Here is a 25,097-nt window from a genome sequence, read left to right on the forward strand (position 1 = left end):
AAGCAGCCTGTGCAGAGCAAAACCTGGATTAGGACTTCTGGGATCGGTGTCCCAGAGCATCATGCTTCTTTCACAGCAAAGAGATGGAGCTTCATTCCACAGTTGTAGTCACCTTCAGGTGACTTCCCCCAGGTGGCCTTCTCGAGAGCAGAACTTGCCATAAGCACTTCTATAGCTGGACGCCATGAGACACATATTGACTCTGGGTGGAGTACAGGTACAATAAATGATGGTGGAAAAGGAGTGGTTTCAGCCTTGAACAGATAAACAATTTTCTGAGTGATTTCTGGACAGGGGACAGAGAAAGAGGTGAAAACTCAATGTCCTTTCTTTAATTTTAAAATGCCTCTGGCCTGCACAAAATTGCGATGTTTGCAATACACATAGCCGTGATGGAAGAGCAGCTGGGTTCATACTTCTACTCCCCAACTCTTTCTGCTGGTAAATCGTGTTACAGCAGCATGCTGTCACAGATCAGTACCAGCAGCCCCAACCGAGCCGTCCCTGGCTGCTGGCACGGTGGCAGGACGAGACAGTGGTCTGGCCCTCACTTGGACAAGTGCTGAAAAAAAGATCCTATATTGGTTTGCTGTGGGAGAGAGGACAGAAAGGCTGCTGAAGGTCAGAGCTTTGCAAAAGATGCCGAGGGAGCGCTGGCAAGGAGAGCCTTCTGCATTTTCATCGTGCGTCATCTTCTTTTATTATTTAGGAGATGGGACCCTGTTGGAAAGTACTCCCTGGGGACGCCTACAGTGAGTGTCTCCTGAGATATTCAGCCATTTTACAGCAGATTCTCACAGGAATTTAGAATAAAATATGCCTCCTGCCAGCCCAAGGCAGGGAGAAGAAATGCACAGGAACAGTTTCGTCTCATTGCAGTGGCCAGTGCTTGCAAGTGAAGGAGAAATCACTGCTCTTATTTTGGATATACCTTTTTCAATGGCATCTTTTTCTCCCCACAAAATGAAATCACCTTTTTATACAAACCAATTAAGCGGTCTTGGCCCAGCTTAAAAGCAATGAAGACAATTTCCATGCCAATAATAATATAGAGGGAAAAAAACAAGAAAAACTTGGGATGTTCCAGCTGTGTATCTCCAAACCCAATGGTTGTCAAGGTGATAAAGCAGAAATAGAAGGCTTCCTGAAAATCCAACCTGGTTTCCCAGTTTGGAAGAATAGCAGCTGCACAGGAGATGTACACAAAGATAACTAGCACCATTAATACAATGGGCACATCGAATTTTTCTAACTGTTTCCCGATTTTGTCAAAATTCTCAATTACCCTAGACATCGTCTTTCCCCTGGCTAGTTCGGGACACGAGCTCCATCTCTCAATGCTTTTATTTCTTGCTGGTTTTGTATGTTCATTTTCTCTGGCAATTAACATTTCAAAAATTTCAGCGTTGCGATATTTGATTGGCTTCCTCTTAACACCTGCCTGACTTTTCAGCACTTCCATAATAGTCAAGGGCTCATTGATGACTACTTTAGACTGTGCTCTGGATTTCAGTTCATCCCCTTCATTACACGTGGATCCAGAACAGAGTTTAGAGGCCAGAATTTTTGACTGTAGTTTTCTGAATTCATTGTAAGACTTGGATAAGACAGTCGCAAGGATGTCTCCCATGTCTGTCAGGACCAAGAACATCAGAGGGATGCCAAATAAAGCATACAACATACAGAGATATTTTCCAATCCGTGTCACAGGATAGGTATTACCATAACCTTGAACAAAAACAAAAAGAGGAAGAGAAGGGAAAGGAAAGGCAGAGAGAGAGAGAGAGAGAACATTGTGATTTACGAGGTATTCACACCCTCTGAGCTTTTTACTGCTGTCAATTTTAAAAGTCATTTTTTAGCCCAGAGCATACTGTTCTTTTGGCTTTGCTTTGAAGCTGTTCAAATTTCTGAGTCTCAAATGCTGGTTACTCATGCAGATACCCCACTTCCTCAAGCACGTGGAACTTTGCCGTTTACCAGTTCTGCTGAATTAACTCGTTCTACCTCATCTGCTCCTTATTGGCTGTTTGACCTAACTGCCTGACGACAAGAGGTCATTTAGGGAGGAGGACGACCAAAAGATTTGAGCCAGTCCAAAACCAGCTGTGCTGCCTATGTCCTGCTGAAGGACTTGATCAGGAAGATTTCCTGACCTGGGCAACTGGGTTAAGAAGGATCCAGAAGGCAAGACAGCAAGAGAGGGCTTGGGCCCATGGGTCCCTCTGCAGGGAAGTGGAGCTGAGGGCTGGGCTCAGAGAGACAACAGCTGATGCCGGGGGAAGCTAATGGAGTGTGCATGAGGAGCTGGGGGATCATCTCCTGGCCAGCCTCCAGGATCCTGCAGAGTGAGTGAGTGATTTCTGGGAACGGAGCTCCCTGAGCTCTGGGAAGATTCAGATCTGGATGATGGTCTGAAGTTTGAAAACGGGACAGCACTATGAATCAGACTGGGACAATGAGACCCATACCTCAAGCTTCATTTCTTTCCCAAAACTACTTGTGACGAATGGTAAGCTAATAACAGAATTTGAAGTTGTCCCTAGTTCATCAGATCTGGCTCTAATGCCATATGTTGTATTGACATTGTGTTTGTACTGACTTCATGGCTTTCAGTCTCTCCATAAACACAAAGGATGAAGTGAGGAAGCGTATGTCTATCACATGAGGAAATGCATGTTTGCTATAGAGTACTAAAGCTTACAAATATCAATTACAACAAATAGGGAAATACTACCAGATGCACAGCTTTTATGATACATAAAATGGTAGCAGAAGATAGGCTCTTTCCCTAAATTCAATTTGGTTATTTATATTTGCTTCCTCTAAAATATAGAATATGAAACTTAAATTGTGTGTTAGTGCTTTTCCATTAGAGTGGGAGAAAATTTCAGCGTTTTTTTAATTGTATTAAATTTTAACAACCGTTTTTCTTCTCATCTTCCAAAAAGATATACAGTATTTCTTCTCTCCCTTCAAAACCACTGTTCTTTTCTAGATCACCCTTCAGGCCAGGCACTTAGCCAGTAAGATTATTAGCTTATGTGCTGAGGTATGGTTTCCTTCATTTTCTTTGGCCATTCGTGTTTGTTTTCACTAATGGCTGCCATAGCCTTTGGTCTGAATTCAACCTTGGTCCTTCCTTTCCTGGGAGGCGCTGACAAACTATTTATTCCCTGTCACTCTGTTCCCCACTGGCTAACTGGGAATGTTACTGCTGAAGCAAGTGGGGAAGATTAATTATTGTAGTTACTGTATAGAGTGATTTCCTTTATTTTTTTTCCCTGCCTATGGCAGGGGGGTTGGAACCCAATGATCTTCAAGGTCCTTTCCAACCTAAACCATTTTATGATTCTATGATTTTTTTTCTCTCGATTTCCATGCATTAAAAATACCTTGTGCAGTTTCAAGAGTTATAACTTATCTTGAGCTTAAATTTAACTATCCAGATATTTCGCCCAACTGAGAGGCACTGGGCAACCTCTGTGAAGAGATGGCAGTTCAGACCACCGATCTTCAGACTAGATGCCCAGCTTCTCCCAGATAATTACAGGTAGCTAAGCTGGCTCTCACCTGAAGTGATTTATCAATCCCTAATACTGCAAATACCAAACCCACCACAATGGAAATAGCCACCTCATTTTTTGCTAATAGCAACAAATATTCCAGGCTTCCTACCGGTCCTAAAACTCAGCTCCAAACCTGAGGAAGCTGTGTTAATGCTCAGCACTCTGAAAGCCAAAAATAACGTCAGTTTAGAAATAAACATGTTGGGTCAGTAGGTAAGGGGACATTTGTAAAGTCCCATGTCAATGGAGATGGGTAAGTATACTCAGGCAAGAAGTTTTCAACAGTATGGTTTTTCACCAGTTTGCTGAAGTCAAAGCTTGCTAATAAAACATCCTCTTTCAAGTGTTCCTAGCTGTTGTGCTTGTACTAGGAAATACTCACTGGGGTGAGGATTCAGGTCTGCATCTCCAGTTTGTGTCTCTGATGACCCAGACAACTGTATTCAAACTCAGTGGCCGCAAGAAGCTGAGTTTGAACAGTCACCTGAGATTCAGAGTCTGAGGTTCAAGCCTCTGCTGTGACTTAGACAGCACACGGGGGTCTCCTACGTGCTCCAAGTTAGTATATTAACTCACACGTTATTCCTTGTATGGGATAAGCTCTTTTTTAAGGTTCGTCTTTTCTTTTGCATTAAGATGCATATCCATGCTGGGATCTTTAGTATATCCTAATGCAGTGGAGAAATGTCTTTGCAATTTGATACAATGCTGTGGGACTATTTCCCATCCAGCTTTGATTCTGACAAATTTAGATAGTCAATGTCTGTACTTGTTGGCATTTGAGAAAGTTTAGCAAAGGGATAAAAGCAGCTTTGGGAATGAGCGTGAGGAGTTGTATTTAGCAATGCAGAGGGAGCCAAAACCAGAGCAGATGTTTCTATTTGATCTAGGTCCTCCTTTGAAATATGAAGTCAGAATGAAAGATTTCAGAAGTGTGACTTAAACATCGCTGTGTGCTGTTAACCCAGAGAAGTGTGAACACCACCAGCATGGTTAATTATAGAGCCATAGATTTGCAAAGTTGAGTTAGACATCAGTAACAGGGAATCAATTGAAAAACAATATATGGATAATGAATTACCTCTTCCAGTGAAGAAAATATTACCCAACATAACACGACAGTGGGAAGGATAAGGTTTGACTGAAAAAATGGAGCTTTCTTTTTTACTTTAATAAGTTTTGCGTACATGTCATATATGAGTACATGTTATAGGATGCTTGTAATGATACAGCTCATTAGCGTGAACCATTACCAGCTACTGAATTCTGACTTGCTTCTGTGACTCAGCTACATCTCTGCAATCCATATTTGCAGAACCCCTTGCAGACTCATCATCAATACTCTGGAGAAAAAATCCAGGGAATTTGGGGTTTGGGTGAGTTTGGTTGTTTTTTTTTAATTCCCTGGAAGAAATACATCAGAGAAAGCAGCAATAACAATTAATTCTGCAGGGGATTACTTTACCTCTGAACTTACCCACAGTTGTGAATACTGTACAGCAGAAAAAGAGAGACCCGAAGAAAGTCCATATATCTTTTGGATTGACAAACCAGTCTCGTTCAGCTGTGTTGAGCAGTGCATGGATTTTTTCCTTAAATACCTCCTCATTTTCTGTCATGTTATCTGTTATAGTAACAACAGGGAATATGGTGAGTGTTTGTAGACTACCACTCGGGCAGCAGCCAGCCTGTTATTCCAGTGATGTTTACTCCAGCCGAGGATTTGCTCGTACTCTTTTAGAAGATAAAAATACTCACTTCACCCTTCCCACCCCCGAAAAAATCAGGTGGGTCCAGTGGCTTTAGTGAATAAAGAAACAAGGAAGAAATAAACAAGCTATGCTCCGACAAAGTCAAAATATGACACAAAAATAAGCATAAAGAAGCAGGGCAGGAAGACTGACTGTTCAGCTTCCAGCCTGAACGTCCTGTTTCATTTTGGAGTCCCCAGGAGATCAGTCCTCTTTTGACCCGAAGACACTAGAAACGTGGGGTCGTCAGCACGTGAGTGAAATGTACAGCTTGGTGGCACTTCCCAGCACCCCACTGTGAATCCCAGAGTCTGCACCCCTCATTCCTCCTCCCCGCGGCTCAGCCCTGCTTGAGAGGACGTTATCTACAGGGATGCTTGTCCCAAACACATCATCGTGTCAGCACAGCTACCTGAGTGAAAGTCCAAGCCCATGCACGAGCCCTGATACAGATCTGGGGGGAATTTCTATGCCTTCTCCTCCCCTCTCCACAGCCCCCATCAGCACCACCGGGTCCGGGGCGCAGCACCGCACCTGCCTCCATCCGAGCATCCCATCGCCAGAGGGCTGGAAGGGAGGCTCAGAGCTGGGAACAGAGGATTCAGTCCTCAGCAATCAGAGGGAAATACCGTGGGAATCTCTCTCAGCTGCTCTTTAAGGACCTTAGGCAACTTGGGCAAAAGGGAGAGCGCAGGCACTGTTCAGGCAGGAACAGAGGGACCAGGGAAGCTTGCAGTCAAAATCACAGCTAAGGAAGACAAAGCAAAGGACAGCAGTCATTAGCTAAGCAGAGGGAAAATCCTGTTTGCAGGTTCAGCTGTCAATGTTTTGAAGAATGTCTTCAAAAGCCAAAAATCTCATTCAAAAAGCAAGAGAACGAGGAACTCCCCTAAACAATTAAGTAATTTTGAAATTCCAGTACATACCTGATAAATTTCTGGAGATGTACCACAGATTCTGCAGAAATTTTCTATATTCTTCACTTAAATTGACCTTCCGGTTACCTTCAATGTGGGAAAACATGAGAGCCCCAAGAAAAGCATAGATCACAAGAGACAGAATGAAGCAGGCATGAGGAAACACTGCCCAAAATATTTTTTTACATGCCCTTTTACCTCGCAGAGACTGTGATGTTGATGCCATCCTAAGCTCACTTTTTTTTTTTTTTTTTTTCAAATTTTGTAGAGAAGACACAGCTTTTAGAAACAAGGATGAGGATGTAAAAGCTTTTGCATCCTAGAAAAGCTTCTCCCGTGAAAACAAGGATAGTTCTGCCTCAGGCTTTCAGATCACATGTCTTTATAAGTGAAGATTGCACTACGGTCCCAATGGAAAAGGAGCACAACTAATCAAGCCTTGTAGTATTTCTCAGTTGACAATACGCCCCTCTGTCCCTGAAGTACTATTGATCAGCCCGTGCTGTGATGCGCACAGATTACCAGTTTCTGCGGCTTTCCATTGGAGCCAACTCATGTTTAAAGTTTCTTGCACTGAACTACAGTTTCCCATTGATGCAGTAGAAACGTTTCCAGCTCCCAGGAGGGAAACCCCACACCCTAAGGGATGGGTTTTCTTTAAAGATTGAACAGGGAAATTTAAAGTTAATCAAAAGAAGGGGTCGGCGTTAATTGTTGTCACCTCTGGGCAGACTGTAGAACAATTAATTTCTCTTTCAGATGGCTTAAAGAATCTCTGTATATATATGTATGTAATCCTTCGGGGGGGAGGGGTGTGTGTCTTTTGAATTTTAAAGGATTGTTCTCAAAAAAGAATTGATAACGTTTTGCCCCGTTCTCACTTGATTAAAATTTTCCTATTAATTGAAACCCCCACTGACCTTAGTAAGCAAGAACTGCAGGATTCAGCTCAAGGTTAGTGATGTTTGCAAATTATATCCGACTTTAAAAATAAAACCTTTCTTTTCATCCATCACTCTAAAGCACTTAGAGTAACGAGCAGTATCGCTGCCCTTTACATTTTCAGTAGTGGTAATAAGGGGAGTTGGACTTTACAGAAAGAGGTGTTAAATATTTCATTTCTAGGAGTCTTTCATTAAAAATTGAAACAGCATGGTGCAGTCAAGAGCCACTGAGCTGTATGCAAGCAAAATGTCCATACTGTGAAGAAATCCTACATGGTTACAGTGATTTCTTCTGGGTCAAACCCTCAGCAAATTGGATCACAAGATATCATAGGTTCATCAATATGGAAGCTTCCACTATAGAAAAGAGGCTTTCGGGGCTAAGACAAAAATAAGCCTGTGTGCTTGCTACTTTTCTGGTTATCCGCCTCGTTGACTCAGTAGTGCTTTTTGACAACAGATTTATAAATCCTCTTATTGCAGTCAGTCTCTTTTTTTTTTTTCCCCATTGACCTGAAACACGGGGTTGAAAACTGCTGATGTTCGTAATTAATCAAAAGCAACAGAACTTCCTGAGAGGTTGTACTTAGAGATAATGTACTTAGGTTTGGTGTCCTTACCGGAGGAGCAAGGGACACAGAGAGGTCAAAGGTACGGCTGGAAGAGCGAAGTGGCTGTAGGTAGTGGGGTGCTCCATGCTCAAGCCCAGCACTGGCTTCTCCGGGGGAGTTTTGTAGAGAGTGGGTACCAGTGTTATATAAATTGACGGAGTTTACTTGGATTTCTAAAGAAGTTTTGACAAAGTCCCTCTTTAAAGGTTTTTAAGGGAATTAAACAGCTATGGCATAAGAGAGAAGGTCTTTAATTAATTAATGGTTAATAGAGAGGAACAGAGGGCAGGAGGAAAAGGGGGAGGGAGATCACCGGGGGAGTTATGCGTGGGTCTGTGCTGAAGATCTCCTGTTCCACACATTCATAAATGACCTGGGAAGAGGGCAAACAGGGAGATGGCAATGTTTGCTGATGGCATGAAGTTGTTAAGAGCTGTAGGACTGAGGGCAGACTGCAATTGTAGGAGGACCTGAGGATGGCTAGCAATAAAAATGCCAGATAAAAGAAATGTAGTTACGTGTGAAATGGGATAAACAATCCTAACTTCACATACGAAGTGATGGGCTCTGGGCTGACTGTCACTACTCAGCAGCAAGGTCTGGGAGTGCAACGTAACGGTACCCCAAACACATCAGCCCAACCACTGATCATGGTGAAAAGGCAAAGACTATGTTAGGACTTAGGACTTTAAAATAGAGACTGACAGATTGGGCATCTAAATACTACCGTACAAATGCGTTGTTTGCATATACATGGAGTAGTCGAAGGGGTTCTGGTACCCTGCTTTCAGATAGCACGTACTAAAACTGGGAAAATTTCAAGCAGCACCAAGGGTGACTGAAGGTATGGAGAGCTTTCATACAAGGAATGACCAAGTAGTGCCTTTGGTCAGAGGAAAAAATAACTGAGGCGGTCTATAATAGCAGTCTTCAAACTCATGGGTGGTCTGGAGAGAGCAGGCGAGGGATCAACTGTTTGTAGTCTTTTCTGGGACCAGAATTGGGGACGATCGAATGAAGCAAGTAGAAATCCGCTTCAAAAAAATAAAACAGGACGGTTTCTCATGTAGCTGGAAAATTCTTTGCCAAAGGATGTTTGGTTTACATACGTTAACGAAGATAATAGGTGTTTAGAACAATCATTAAGACTGACTACAAACCACATGGAGTTCAGTAAATCCCTGAACTGAAAATGGTTTGCAGCTGGAAACGTGAAACAGAGTACTGGGCCAAATGGACCCTGCGTCTGAGGCAGAATGCTCACATTTATGTTCTTCTAAAATAGGTTTTCACTGCCAGGTATGGTAACTCTGACACAATTTATCCTCTGGATTTTTTCATCTATATCTCAGATATAAACTTCTTTCCTCCAAAGTGCTTTAAAACCTTCTCAGCCTCCTCCTGCATGTGGTAGGACTGCAAAGTATTTAGCAATTCCCAGGAGCTTCTCAGCCATTTGCAACATCAGGCTCTGAGCTTGTGACAATAAGAAAATTTAATAAAAATAAATCCAGAAATGATTTTTACATTATTTGCTTATTCTAAACCATTTCCCACTATTGTTGTATTACATATTTGAACTTGGTTGCTTAAAAGCAAATCCCACTAACCACAAGTTATTCCAAATTGAGTTACTGGTACTCACATTGAGAGAGATTTTTGCAATACGCATTTCCTATTCATGTTAATGGACAGCAAACTTGCACTTTTCCTAACTTCCATTTCTTTGATTAGGGCAAATGTGAGTGCTCTGAAGGTGCTGCTTGAAAGGAAAGTTTATGACCACAGCTGCAAGGTTTAATTATTCCAGTACAAATATACGTATCTTAGAATTCCTTCCTTATCTGATGTTCCTGGATTACAAAGGTTAAGCCAAGAAGGTCATTGTTTGGGCAGTGAGAATTTTTTCAATAATCGATAAAACCCTTCCTGCATCGAGTCACGTACCACGTTGTCAAAGACCTGCTGTGTTTACCTCTCTTCTATGAAACACGGTTGGATTCAGCATACTGTACTGACAAATATTCAATAGTGTAACGCCTTCTCCTTTTCTGAACAAAACCAAAGAGACTCGAAAGACAGCAAGTGCCTTATGAAAAAAAAAAAAAAAATAGGCAAAAACCTAAACTGTTTGCTTTTGTTTGCATCTGGCATTGATTCTGATGGGAATGTTGTTTGATACAGGACTAGGAACGCAGCCTGGCAGTACTTCATGATAATGAGCATTAAAAAGGTTCAGTTCAAGATTGGATGTTAACAAGGATCGCAGAGGATTTGATCTATTGCTCAAGCATATGTGTCCTGGAAAGCATTTCCAGAATGCACCCAAATACCTTGATATCACCTTTATACAGAAACACCCATTTTCTTGGCGAGCTTAGGTGATATCAACCCTAAGCGAAAAAAAAACCCACCCCAAAACAAGAAAGAACAAATAGCGGCAGTAGTTGTATTAAGAAAGTGATCTCAAGGCTGTGTAAACATTATATTTGACCCCCAGACACAAAGTCACCCCACCTGGTGAGGAAGGCTAGGGGAATGTCCATGAGGTTTCAGCAGTAGTGCCCATGAGCACGTTCAAAGGGCCATCTCCACCTCCCACCCAGCATGCTCACCCCTATCCCTCCCATCCCTCAGGCTCTTGAGACCTGTCCCTGTGGGATTTCAGCCCACAGCGGGGCCCAGGGGTGGTGCTGGCCCAAGCCCGGGCCCAGCACAGACACATGACATTTGTTCAGAGCGTATGTATCCCGCCAGATGAGCGACAGTGCTTTTCAAGCACCCTGCAATTATTTTTCTCCTCCGATCCCAACCCGTATTCTCCTGGAGTATGAGTTTCTCTGATACCTCCTGTTTTTCTCGCTGTCCCCTTGCACCTCACACTGCTGGATTGGAGAGAGAAATGCACTAATTAGCTGCGTAGGGTCTATTGGATAGCCCAGAGGAAGGGTTAGCTTGCTTTGTATCCATCTTTAAAAGTCTCAGCTTTTGCTTGAGTCAAGTGCTTGAGCTTGTAACCTCTGGGAATATTTGAGAACACTCAGGACTAGCATCCTGACACCGCAGATAATGCTAAGTGGATTCAAAGATGTCCAGGACTCTCACCCTCAATAGGAGCATTTCCTGTATCATTCTTTGTTCACACCAACGCCAAGCAAGTGGTCCCATCATTTCATTTACGAGAGGCAAACACTTTTCGTATGCCCCAGGAGCAACCAAGGCTTGGGTATTAGTCTTTGTTCCTCCTGTTTTTTAGCACAGATTAAGTCACATAGCCAAAAAACACCTTTCATGGGAGGATTTTTTGCCTGCTGACTAAACAGCAGGACCGGCCTCAAGCTAACCAGCCATTTCTCCATCCTCTCCCCCCGCACCCCCAAATCATCGCCTGATTAGAAAGACTTCATTTGCCCCTCTTCTTTCACCCCTTCCCCAAACTTGAGCAACCAGCAGTAGTCTAGAAGGAGCAGAGCTGCCCCCTCCGACACACACCCCAAATGGGGGAAATATTACCCCATCCTCCTTAGGGAACTTGTAACCTCAATGTTTTCTTGTCCTTGTTGGGACGGACACGACACTGAACATCAAGTTGCAGCAATCCAATTTCTTTATTTAACAAGCAGTGCTTTTTTATATTCTTTTTCCCGGGTGCTTATCTATGCATATATTCTAGCATTCTACTTTTGCCCGATACGCTCTCACATCACACGCCAGCCAGCCAACACAGTTGTTGATCACACGCTGTTCATGCTCTGGTCAAAGCCAGGATGTTTGCCAACCCTTACCCTTTTACTCAGCTCTTCTCAGGACTCCCCAGTCTCTTCAAGGGTACACGGATATCTGCTCAAGGTCACTGTTAAACTCACATTCTGATCCCTCAGACCAGCCGAGGTTTCCCACATTTTCTCACCCCCGGGGCTTCGTGTGCCATTTCCCACAGGAGCCAGGGATGCGAGCATGCATGGAGGGTTTGGTTGCTGCAAAGCTTGGGTTTCCGACACAGCAGCGCTCTGTGGCAGGCACTTCTCCCGCCTTCTACTCATTCTGCTATCCGAACCATGTGCTGAGTGACTGGGGACCTTTGGGACTGGGAGAGGAAGCTGCTTCTGGACAGACACCACTCCTCCAGCCCCTTTCTAAAGGGCAGCGGAGAAGTAAAACCAAACGCTGACAGATGCAGTGCAACGATTCTTAATGAGCGCGGGAAAGGCTTTGCCAACAAAACCCGGCGGCCACCGTCACCTCACGGCAATGTGTACGTTGCTCATTTATTCGCGCGACTCCTTTGAATGCCGTGATAACGCTTCAGGGTGTTATAACAAATGGAAAGGTTAATATCGCAATGAGTCACCAGTGTAAGACCCCGCCGCAAATGAGACACGGTGCAGGAGCCCTGGGTTTCCAGATAAGCAAAGGGGATTACTGAGGTTCAGCTACATGTCTTATGCCAAAGTCTTTACTGAGTTAATGTAGTGAACGTAATGCTAGTATAGTGGAGACTATCTCAGCCCAGTAGTTTCATTTTAAGGCAAACAAGCTCCCTGTGGAGAGATCGGAAAACTGCTTCTTTGGAATTTAATTAACATTAAAGCATGTGAGATTATATGCTGCATAAAAGCTAAGCATCATGATTCATGTCAACAGAGCAATTTTACACTATTTGAATGGGCAAAAAAACTTAGATTCAAGACGACGAGTCTACTTTGCTCTTTTAAAAAATGGTGGTTATTCCATATTATTATTAACGTGGCACCATATGTATATAAGCAGTTTAAAAGAGGGGAATCTAAAACCTGAAATACAGGAACGAGCTTTTAGCTGTAAATATCCACCAGCATGCATCCGAGACCGTCTCTGTGAGTGGCATAGACCCTCTCAATTCTCAGCATGCGAAATGCTAGGGGAAAAAAGCATTTACTGATCTTATTTCCAATGTCGTATACATGGTCAGTTAAACAGAACACAGATAAGCAATCATCATTTGCAGGCTGTAGTATCGGCCAAATATTACTGATAACATTGAGGTCAAATCTGTATTTGGAACAGCTCTGAGGTCATTAAGGACTATTAACCCCCAAAGTACACCACTTACAGTGTTTTCTACCCTCAGCCATCCACGGCACTTTATAAACCACAGGCAGGAGTCTGTAGGATGCTGACAATCAGACACCTCTTTCCGCTTCCCATCACTGGCAATCGAGCTGGACACGGATTAATGTCAGTGGCTCAGAGTTTCTTGAACATCAGGCTAAATTTTTCATCATTTATTTTCATCCCAATTTTCCTAATGACACTCTAAGTAATTTCTCTTCTCCTTTTGTATGAAGTACTCTCACAATAGTTTTAACTCCATTATCCTACCACTCATTAGTCCTTTCGGATTCAAGGGTGGCAGATACTTTCACAGATGGGTGTGCCTTGGGACATCATCGAGTTGACATATGTCTTCAAATTTCTTTCAGTTCTGCTGATTTTCTTTAGCTCTGAGCAGGCATACATGAACTTTTCAAACCCTGTCCCACCCATTTCAGCTAATACACCATTAATTAGCTTACCCTTTGTAACGCTGGCCCTTTAAATGTTTTTAGCAGCCATGGGAATAGCTCTTAAGTGCTTTTTAGTGATTCAGTAAACAACACTTTGCCACCTTACTGGGGAATGCTCTTTCCAGCTCTAGACCCCTCAAGTGTAGCTTCACGTGTTTAATTAGTTTAAGCCACAGTTCCTTGGTGATGTGGTTCTGCCTGGGTTGATGAGTAATACTGCTTTGCGAAAGTGCCTTCTCCAAAAGTTTTGGGTTAGAAAGGAACGCATGCAAAATTGACCATCTTTTCTGAGGAATTTCTTATAAAAATCGAGTGTGGAATGAAGCCTCTTCTTCCACTCTTCTCAAGCAAAATCTTGTAGCGCTTCTGAATGAGTCATGTGGGTCACAGGCAGGCTCACAAAGACCACATTGCCCCCAGGGATCGCGGGCTCTTCCCGAGACTGCCTGGCACCCAGCTGCCCATCACCAGCGACACTCCGCTACCGCTGCCTGACGCTCAGGCTGCATGCAAAAAGCCATTTAAATGGCACTGACCTTCTCCACGGTCACTTGGGGATCTGAGATACGTGGGTGGAGTAGCTCAACTGCAGGGTGAATATAAATTCAAGGAGAGTTATTGCTTGAGCCCTGCCAGGCAGCCAAAGGCAGCTGGTTACATCATATTCTACGAGACGGGGCTTTAGGGCAAAGCAATAGCTAGTCCAAGCTTGGACTAGAAAGTGGGGGATTTATCTTTTAACTAAACTAAAACATATGAGAAACATACCAGAAAGGATATAACTGCAGGTTGGGCAGTTGAGAGAAACATTTGTATAGATGCTAAAATGGGGATTTCAGATGAACCCTGAAGGTCCTGCACGCATGGAGGAGGGAGGAGGTGGGACAGGAGGTGACTGCACGTCCCCATGCAGTAATGTGCGTGGCAGTGCTGGTTGAGAGGAGAAGCACAGCCTCCTGAATCCTACAGCACTGGACACCTTTGCTCCCACATTGCCCTCCTCATGCTACAAGCAAAAAGGGGGTATGGAGAACAACAGCTGTATTTCACCCAAGGTGTATGTCCAAGTCCAGGAGTCTGGCTGGAAAACGAGCGTCCCACACACAACAGAGCTGCCAGCCGTCCTCAGCACGGTGTGAGGCAAAGACTTTCGGCAAGCTGCCTCGTGGATGCTGCTGCCTTTTCCTCATTTTTTTCAGGCTAGCTGCCTGATGAAAAGAGAACTGAAGTGGTAGCCATTCTCGTGCTGCCCTCTTACGCACTCTTCAAGAGGTTATAGCTCAGTCTCTTATCTCTACCTAATGGTACCATGGCATCATCTCACTTTAGCTGTTGGGTATCACATCACGCCTACCAGGGCTTCTTGGTCTGTATGCCAGGACTTTCTTCCACATTATAGAAGACCTCTCCCTGTGGAGGCATACACGCAGGCACTGAATTTTGATAGTGTGCAGAACTGAGTATGTTCTCCCTGGATCACAGTGTCCCTAAGGAAAGGTCAAAGGGATCCTTTCCCCCACTCAGCCCCTTCCCTTCCTGAAGGCTGGCCCTGAGAGAAGAAATATCTGCTCACAACACTGAATTACGTGTTAAAAGAGCATCCCTAGCAGCTGGCTGAAACGCTTGCCCCAAAACAGACCCCACATCACATTGCACCCGCAGATCAGCTTCTCTGGCTGATGAACCACATCTTAAATAGCTCAGAGGTGCGGTACACAGCAAGAGCACAAAGCCCACCATCTCATTTCAACGTGTCACAGGTCCGCTTGCACGCAAAGCTTGGAAGCCCAGTGTAACTGCTTCAGTAAACTCTGCCAGGCGCGGGTCACCTCAATAAAATATTGCTGCCATAACTGTATTGGCAAGATGCCTGCAAACCAGAACTCCTGCTCTTTGCCAGCAAAACCACCGCTGTAGAGCTCAAAGAAGCGAATAGATTGGCTTCAGTACCGTTGGTCAGTGTAATGTGCAATTGTGCTTTCAGTAAATCTCGCTGGCGTATACCACACCACCGCTAAAGGCCACTTCCGAAATAACTGTCCTGCAAAAGCTACGGATCCACAGAGTCTTCTGCTGTAGACAACTGCTAGGTCTAACGAGAGCATATTGCTCAAGGAGGGGAGCTGGCAACTGGGATATTTTAGTGCCTGCCCCCTCTGTGGCATTGGTTATCCCTCAGTGGGGCACCCGTGGGAACTGCATTCCCCGACCCCACTGCTCCTGCTGTGGGGTTACAGAAAGCGGCAGCTGCTGCTCTCCCCAAGCCCGGCTCCTTGCTGGATATCACACACAGGAAAAAGTGGAGAGCCATGATCCTTGCTTTTCACTAGAGCATTTAGTTAAAAGTGCTCATATTTAATTTTTTTTTTGGCCATCTAAGCAATTATTTCTTGAGAAAGAGGCCATTCACACCACCTCAGAGCCAGCATCTCACTACTTGTGCTCTTGAGAGAGAGAGCCCACCGTAGGGATTTTATTGGATCTTATTTGGGAGTATTTCTGTCTCATCTATCTGTTTTTCTATACACAGCTGCCATAAATGCTGTATTTTAGGGTCAGATAAAATTTCTTACTTATATTTTCTAGCTAGTCTTCAGGTGCTTTACCTGTCGATGAGCAGTTACAGTCTAGCTCCTCAATTTAGCAGTTGTTCATGGTGCATGTACAAAAATGCATCAGTCAAATCATGGGCTAGTCTTTAAAAACACTACGTAGAAAAAAATTACATTTAATTACAATTGCCCTGTTTGTTACACGTCATTAAATTGGGATAGGTGAAACATCTCATTAGCAACCTGGAGGGAGTCCAGTGGAGGTCTGCTGAGATATTTAGGTGTCTGGAGCATATAACAAATGAAGGTTCCCTGAAGAAACCAGGGAGGGTTTGTGCAGAGAAAAGTTTTCTGGATGATCTAATTGCTGCCTTTAACCACTTGAAGAGGATTACAGAGAAGATTGAGTCAAACTTTTCTCAGAGGTGCACAGAAAAAGGGAATGACAGGGAAAAAGCTGATTAGATACAAGAGGGGGGGGGGGGGGGAATTTACAAGGTCTGTGGTTAAAGACCAGAAGAGGGGCCCAGAGAGGCTGTAAAACCTCAGTCCTTGGAGACTTTCGACGTTCAGCTGGATAGAGCCATAAGAAGCCTGATCTAGTTTTGCAGTTCGGGCTAGAGACCTCCAGAGAGCCCTTCCAACCTTGATTCTTCTATAAGCCTATTTATTCTAGCATCATGGTATGTTTTGTTTCCTTGTTCAGGTAGAGCTATTAGAAAACAGCCACCTCTAATAAATTAATCAATCATTAGATCAAATCTTCCACAGCACAGCACAGCGGCTGCAAGGCCTGCAGGGTTATAGGAGTTGTTCTTTAAAATTCCAGCAGGAAGCTGGATTGGAAAGGTCAGAGAGACTCTACTGGGAAGCCTAAAATCTGGGGGCAAACAGGAGGGATCTGTATTTTTTTCTGAACATGCTTCCTGCGGCTGCAAGCGTTCGTGATGGGGCCCTTGCAGTTGGGATGGCTGCATAAAAGGGGGAAACGTATGGAGGGAGCATCACAACCCACATTCAGACCCCCAAAGCATCCAAGGGTGCCCTCACCCGTAGCTCTGCATGGCCTGAGCCCTCGTTTCACAGACCGGGCAGGGGAGCAGTGCTGGCACCATGCACCAGGGCCACCGTTGGGGCAGCATCAAGTGACACTGTGGCAGCATTAGTAGCCGGCGGGGGGGCAGGACAGCCGGACATCTATTTGTCTTTTTTTTTTTTTTTGCATATTTGTTTCATGTAAAACATTATTTGATACAAATCACAACTTTCCCTTATTTTACCCATAAATTCCTACTTCCATTACCCACCCAGCTGCAGCTGGTACCTCTTAACAACCCCCGGCTAACCCTCCTTTGCTAACAAGCCTTGGAGGCAGAGAAGCATCTCCGGACACATTGAGGCTCACAGTACTCTGAGTTCCAGTGCGCCCCATCCAGAAAACAGGGGAGAGGACAGGAGCACCCCTGTCCCTGCACGCACCCTCTGCCCACGGAGGGAACTCATGTCATGGCCTGGGTGCCTGCTCCCAGCAACGATCAAAAAAGGCCAAATCCATGCCGGACACCGATCACGGCAGCACTGAGTGCCACCGCGGAGCGTCTGCCTCCTTTCCTCTGCTGTCACCCGAGCAGAGCGTGTCAGGTGTGTGGCTGCTCCACCTGAATCTCACACTGCATCTGCGTGGGAGAAGATCCTCTTCCATAGTCCTCACCCCCAGCTGCTCGCTCCCCGATGCTGGAGCCCGGACCCTGCATCCTACTTGTCAATCCAAACGGCTGCAACACAACAAACCCGATCTCTGAACCGCTAAGACCTGAGATGCCCAAACCATCTTTCATCCAGAGGGGACCAGATCCTCTCCTAAGCGCTTAGATGGTACACAGTCAGTTCTGGTGTGTTACCCACTGGTGTGGTTCTCTGACTACTGCTTTCAGGTGAAAAAATTATTTCTTTGCATTTATTGATTCCTCTACCAGTTGCCCTGGGCAGGAACTGGAGAGATGCCAGGGTTTGCTACAGGTCAATATGCTTAAAAATATTTCCAAACTGAATGAGGGATTTGCTAAAACCCGCCCTAGGCTGGATGAGGCATCTGAAAAGCAGGAGCTTTGGACGTAACTGACCTTTGCTTCCAAATGTGGAGGAAGAGGGTTGCCAAAGGATAACTTGAAATTTTCTTCCTGAAATTTCATTCCAGCAGTCCAGAGAACCACTCTCCTCTCTTGTGGTCAGATGTTTACGTAAGTAAAAGTAAATTATCTTGGGAAGTGCCCTTTGTAGTGTTGGACCTTTTTCACCCTTTTGAAATGATCATAATTTTTGTTCATTAATTTGAGACTGAGGTTGTTTGTAGTCCAACACTAATAGCAGGAATATGCCATTTATACCAATTAAGCATTCAACTTAATGCTTTTATATAGCTGATTTGTAGCAGAATTTGGTCAGACTCTGCTTTCATTTAAACTCATGTAACCCAGTTTAATGGATATGAAAGCAGAATTAGCTTTTTTTTCTTTAATAAGGCATTGCAGATATCCTAGCTGAAGACTCATCACTCAAACCATCCTGTTTCCTGTCTGGCTTCTCTCTTACTTTCCCTGTCCCAGAACTTGCTGCTCTCTGCTGTCTTGTAGGAGAAATGTGCAACACATACAACTTACAATGTTAAAGTGGGAAATCATAGCTCAGGGCAGAATTATACTCTATTTTAAAGACCTAAGATGGCTAAGCTGAATACTCAAAAAGATAAAGGCCGCGTTAAGACTATGACCTAGACACAACCCCTTATGTATTCACATGGATTTAATGTCTTTAATTTACGTGAAGTCATTCTATATATTCGTCAGGACCATGGCCTCCTTCAGTACACAAAATGGGTACAGTTCACTTTGTGAACATCTATACAACATTTATTCTACCTTTAGGTCTATTTGTCAAAAGTAAATTCTGCATCAGATATATGATATGAAGAATTTCAGTCTGAATGTTTAAGCTGTGATCACGCTTCTGGAAAAAACACAACTTGCTTTTCCTTGGGGGTACCGCTGGTCACCTTCTTTTCCTGGGACCATGCAATTCCTCCCCTCACCATAAGAAGGTGAAAGTCATCTTCCTTCATAAGGAAGGTCCAGGGGAGCAGGTTGAGATTATGGTCACCACCAAGTGGCCCTCAGAAAAGAGGTCAGTCAGGAACAGGATATCTCAATTGATCATGCAACAGCAAACCATTCCCAGCCAAATTTTCCCAGAGCAATTCCAGGGCATGCGCAGGCTCAGCTGAGCATGTGCGCTACGTGACGCATACCCAGGATATTCATACAAGAAATCACTGACCCTGCTAAGAATGAATAACTCAGCTGGATGGCCCTACTGTGGTGGAGAAAGTTTCTGTGCAGCAAAACCTGGCTGAACTTCCCTATCACAAGCAACAGAAAACGTGTTCTTATGAACAGCAAACGTAAGGTGGCCTTTTTTTAAAAAAAGTTTTAAGGGAGTTTTAAGGATAGGACCTGTAAGAAGCTGAGACACTGAGACTGCAGGGCACATCTGTCTGCTTTGAGAGGAAGCCCGTGGTTTCCTGAAGAAAAAAGCCAGTTTAAGATGTTCTCACCTCTATATGTGTATCCCCACTTTGCTCAGTTTACAGCAAATTTCTGCAGACAGTTGCACTGGATCCCAGAAGGGGGTGAATTGTGGCATAACCAGAGCACTGGATTCACAGCCAAAAAAAAAAAAAAAAATAAACTGTGAAGAGATGCACCTTGGCAACAAATGCCTCTGTTCACAGAACACCATTGCAAAGTGGTTCCTAAACAGTACCTCTGCCAGTGCTGTCAACCCTGCCCAAAGTGGCAAGAGAACAGCCACACTAGGGTAGGAGCAAGATCCACTGAGCCCAGCATCTCCCTCCCACTACTATTTCCATCAGCAGTTGCTTAGGAAAGGGTACGAGAACAGGGCAAGCGTGGAGCGATATTCTCCCAGAACAGTCTTTTAGCCTCAAGCGATTTGCAGTTCACGGACTTCCTGAGCCAAAGATGGTATCTCTGTGACAAGGAAATAATTTCAAGTATTTCCAAGCCCTTGAAAGAAGCAGGAGTTCATCGAGAGGAGGCATCTGCTGGGAAAACCTGCCTCCAGGCCGGCCTTGGCTCCTCTGGGTTTCATCCACCCTCAGAATTGGTTTCCTGGAGACCTTCTTGGAGTTTGCAAAGGAACCAGCGCGTCGGCCAAGGCAACGGCTCCCGGAGCGGGCGGCGGGGAGGTGGGGTACCCGCCCCGGGACCGGCCCCGGGGGGTGGGGGCGGGGGGAGGCGGCCGCCGGCGCTCCGGGCGCCGGTGGGGGAAAGCCGGTCCGAAATAGCGGCGAGTTGCCGCAAGAGGGGGCTCGAAGCCCACGGGCCGGTAGCCCCGTCGGGTGCGGGGACCCGCCGCCCCTCCGGGCGCGGAGCAGCGAGGGGCCCTCCCCGGCTGCAGCCCCCGGAGGATGCTGAGCATCCCCTGTCCCCCCCCCCGCCGAGAGCCTGGATAGCCCAAAATGATCATCTGCACTAAACAGCCAGTGTGGGGAGAGTTAGGAGGCCAGGCAGGGGTGAGGGCGAGCCAGCATCTTTGCAGGGAAGTTTTGGCAGCTGACACCCAGCTCGCTCAGCCTCCATAGCGTGGCTTTGCATGAAGACACATGTTCAAAGGTTGTGACTCTATGTAAAAGTCCTTCTTTGGAAAGCAAGTCAGTAAATGCAGCCGGGACATTTGCAGTGGGCTCCTACCAATTTGCCAGTGAATTCTGGGCACAAAATGCAGGTAAACATAGATGCAATCATGTGTAACCTCCCCTTACGTGTTGCCTTATGGATTAATATCTAAAGATCTGACAATGCTGGGTCCGTTGACCAGATGCATGTTCTGAGGGACTTGATCTTCAGCTGCTGTGAACGGTAGCAAGAAGTCAACACAGCCAGCAGCCCAAAATGCTCATCAGGTACAATGGAGGCGCTGTGCCATGTGTGTGCTTGCCATCGCTTTCCTGGCCATAGCTTTCTGGCAGCCCCTGGTTTTGCAGGCAAGGGAGAGAGAGCAAGAAAGGAAACCTTCAGAGAAATTACATTTTGCAAGTGTAGTTATGGCAAACACTTGCTGGCTCTCCCCCTAGCCAGCCTGCAGCCATCCAGCTAGTTTGTGGAGCGTCATTTTAACCGCACAGACCAAGAACCTGGGATAACATTAATCTCTCTGCTGAATCTCAATCACTCTTGTCTGATCTCTAGGCTAATATGAGATGAAAGTGGGACAGAGACATCAAGATAGCCTAGAAAGGCTCTACCTCCCCTTTCCTAGCTTAAGAGCATCTGCTCTCACATCCTCCTCGCCAGCTCTCCCCTCCATCACGCAGGACACTCCCTTGACCTGTCTCCCTGTCACGCAGAGCTGCGCGAGCCCTGCATTATGGCCAGCGATGGATAGCCTCTTCGCTTCTCCTGCTTCTGTTTCTTCAGGGAAAGGAGCTGGCAGCTGCTGTAACGCGCTGCTATGGCGTGTCTTGCCCAGGTATCCCTGACAGTGAAACCTGGGGCATCTTTGAAGGGGAGGATTTCAACTCTGCACATGATGATGAGCTCTAAGGCATCTCCACTACAAGGTACCTGAGTGTGACCATGGCTGTCTCCTAAAAGACACGTGAGAACTGGTGCAATCCTGGCTGGCCCAGGAGGCAGGAACTAGGCAGACTCGGCAGGTCCCCTCAAGCTCACGCCCCCAACTAAAATGCAAGCTCCCGGGCCTGTCTCAAAACTCTAGGATGTCCCAGGTACATCCCGGGACAAGCAACGCACCTGAATTTCTTCAGAAACACCCTCAACAGAGAATTGAGTCTCTTCACGTCAGTTGATTTTTGCACATCTTCCACCAGCCCAGTGAGCTGAGGGGACACACCAGCACCCAGGGACAGTGCGGGTGTTTCTGACACACTTGAAGGGCTCAGAGCACTACCTATGGATGGCATTCATCCCCATACCATGCCTGGGTTAGTCGCCTCTGGCTAATAGGATGCACATACACTTTCACCTTGAAGTCTCTTTAAGCACTTCCCAACGTCATTACTTTTATGGCAATCTCCAAGCACTTCTAGAAGCCAAATATGAGTCAGTGCACATAAGGAAATCAAGTTACAATTTTAGAATAGACTGAAGAATATATACTTTCTGTCAAGGGTTTCAGTAAAGATTAGCTGATCACATCCTCTCAACCGAGTTTTTGGCTTGGGGTATCCCTGCAAATCACCTTCTGGCCAGGCCAGATCCTGTCCCATATTATTCCTGTCCTGTGGAAATAAACCTATGGGAAATGAAAGCTAATAGTGCACAGTTTATTTTCAGGCAGATGTAATACCTCCAGAACTACTCTTTGGATTTTGGCATGAGTTTTAAAATAGGCTTCTCAGCCTGTTCTAAGCAGCATGGGAAAATATACCTATCACTGTGGCAGAAAGTATGCAGGAGGAAAACTTTTTCTAAGAAGTGCTTTCCTTTCTGTAGCTCCTCCTCTCGCTCAGGGATCAGAGCTGCTTGTGCTCCCTTTCCCTTGAGCCACTATTTCATTCATTTAAAAGAGATCCCAGATGCACTCGGAAAACCCCAAATGTCACAGATGGCAGCACCACCGCCCCTCTGTTGGGAAGAGGGACTGCCTTCTTCCAGCTTGGCCAATGACTGGAAAGAGGTCCTGCCTCAAGCCGGGTGGGTAATCTCTTTCACGGAATCACGGAATTTTCAGAGTTGGAAGGGACCTCTAGAGATCATCCAGCCCAACTCCCCTGCTAAAGCAGGATTGCCCGGAGCACATTACTCAGGACTGCATCCAGGCGGGTCTTGAAAATCTCCAGGGAAGGGGACTCCACAGCCTCCCTGGGCAGCCTGTGCCAGTGCTCTGTCACCTGAACCGTAAAGAAGTGTTTCCGTGTATTTGAACGGAACTTCCTGTGTTCTAACTTGTGCCCGTTACCCCTCGTCCTGTCACTGGGAACCATTGAAAAGAGCCTGGCTCCATCCTCCTTCAACCCACCCCTTAGATACTTGTACGCCATAATAAGGTCTCCCCTCAGCCTTCTCTTCTCCAGGCTAAAGAGTCCCAGCGCTCTCAGCCTTTCCTCATAAGGGAGGTGCTCCAAGCCCTTAGTCATCTCAGTTGCCCTTCGCTGGACTCGCTCCAGCAGTTCCCTGTCCCTCTTGAACTGGGGAGCCCAAAACTGGACACAGTATTCCAGTTGTGGCCTCACCAGTGCAGAGTAGAGGGGGAGAATGACCTCCCTCGACCTACTGGCCACACTCTTCCCTATGCAGCCCAGGATTCCATTGGCCTTTTTGGCGACAAGGGCACATTGCTGGGCCATGGATAATTTCGATGAGTGCTTAGCAAGGAAAAAGAGAGGCGAGGTGTCCTTTTAATATCTGGGACTGGAAAGTGGCCCAAGCTGCAATGTTCAGCTGTCAGTCCACAGCAGAAGCTTTTCAGGGGTCTGTTTTGTGCCCGCATCCTGCCGGTTGCGATACCAACATATCTCAGGGACTGTGTCCATTTTGGTGCATGTGTGTTGAAGCCCTGTGTTGTATCCCTTGGATTACCCTTTTGTTTAATTACACACCTCATACTAAATACTTTAAATGTAATGTGAGGGGAATCTGCTTTACACAGGTCTTTTTTTCCCCCCTTTCATCAATTCTGCTGAGTGTCACCCCTGGCTCAAGTGGACTTTAGAAATAAATGCAATCTAACAGTCATCCATGCATCTGACGGGATTGCCTTTAACATATTTGCCAGCCTTAAAGTCTTTTCAAAAGTCCATAAAATATAACACCTTCTTGCATATTTTTTTCCAATAACCACACTAATTAGTTGTCTCAGTTGTGCAGATTGCGCTGGGGCAGGAGGTGTTCTGATTATTCCCTTTGTTTATGGTATTAGACTTAGACTATTGTTGATCTTATTGTTCTTATTTGTAACATGTTTGCCTCACTAGGACAGTAATTGTGTCAAGCAAGTTGGAGTCCAATCTGCAGAGCTGAATGTTCAGAACTGCAAAAGAAAGGCTCCAATTTTTCAAGCAGCGGGCGTATTACTCCTCCACTTGGATTATTAAATTCTAATTATAGCCTGTTGATCCAGTTACAATGTTGTTTGTAAATCTAAATACAGTTCTCTAAAGCCTGCACTGATATGCGTTTTATTTCTTAACCTGTTGATGCTTGGTAAAAAAATACCGGTTTGCCTAATAGAGCAGGTGGAGGTTAGCTCGCTCCTGATCAAGCTCTCTTTTCCTCCACTGTATTCCTTTGGGTACGTTTAGGAATGAGCGCTTAACGGCACGGATAACACCAAGAATAACCATGACCAATGCATTTCACATAATGCCTTGGTACCTATGGACTCACGAGAACTGGGGTCAGGAAGACATTTTCCCTTAGGTAAGACTGGCAAGGACTCACGGGCTTTTGGGAAGGAGGGGAAAGGCAGTTGGGTTTGGTTTCTCTGCTCTTCAGGCAGTGACCCAGGCTCTTCTGGGAATGGTACCTTAACAATTCCCTTTTACACTGCCAATTCCTTTAGGCCCTTCTCTTCTGTTCCTGAAATGTTTTCTGCGTTTTGGCCTCTTTACAAGAGAGTTCTGGTTCGTCACCCCATGTGAGAAGGTGTTTTGTAGGGTGCATTGTGTGCACAGTAGGGTTGGTTGAATCCACATAGGGTGACTTCATATAAACCAAGTATCAATGAGGCAGTCATCTGTGATGGCCATGGAGAAACTCCATGCCCTCCCAAGCCCTTTTCCTTCCTCTCTCTTTATGCACGTTAAATGCAAGGAAAGCAGAGATGCCTGAGCCGAGTGGTGTGAGCAGCAGCAGTTCCCAGGAACTGTGGCATTTGGGATTGCTGGAAATCTCTGTAGCTCTGTGCTCTTAGTGTACCTGCAGCATCCTCCCCAACCTATGAGAGTACAGGAGGGGTTCACAGTAAGAAATTACCATGGTGGGTGACTGCCTGAGTCCATAAACCATGCCCCCATCTCAACCTTATTTTTTTCTTCCAAGCCTTCTTGCAAGCTCCAGCACACTTGTGTGCTCACACTGCTTGCAAATACCTGACATGGGCTTTCCCATGGCCCCAGCCAGGTTTCTCAGGCACTTGGTGAGGCGGCCCATGGTGGCTTAACTGCTG

The 25,097-nt window shown here is 45.5% G+C and overlaps 1 protein-coding gene across 1 annotated transcript; it reads right to left on the bottom strand.

The window, feature by feature from the left end:
- Positions 1-916: 916 nt before the first annotated feature.
- Positions 917-6,463, bottom strand: KCNK18 (potassium two pore domain channel subfamily K member 18; the record flags this gene model as incomplete). The annotated part of the gene is made up of 4 exons (XM_082486397.1): positions 917-1,728; positions 5,047-5,193; positions 6,247-6,324; positions 6,436-6,463. The coding sequence occupies 4 exons, from the start codon at positions 6,461-6,463 to the stop codon at positions 917-919; spliced, it is 1,065 nt and encodes a 354-aa protein (XP_082342523.1).
- Between the last annotated feature and the right edge of the window lie 18,634 nt (positions 6,464-25,097).

This window comes from Vanellus vanellus, assembly GCF_965231255.1.
Source record: "Vanellus vanellus genome assembly, chromosome: 7".
Taxonomy (NCBI): domain Eukaryota; kingdom Metazoa; phylum Chordata; class Aves; order Charadriiformes; family Charadriidae; genus Vanellus; species Vanellus vanellus.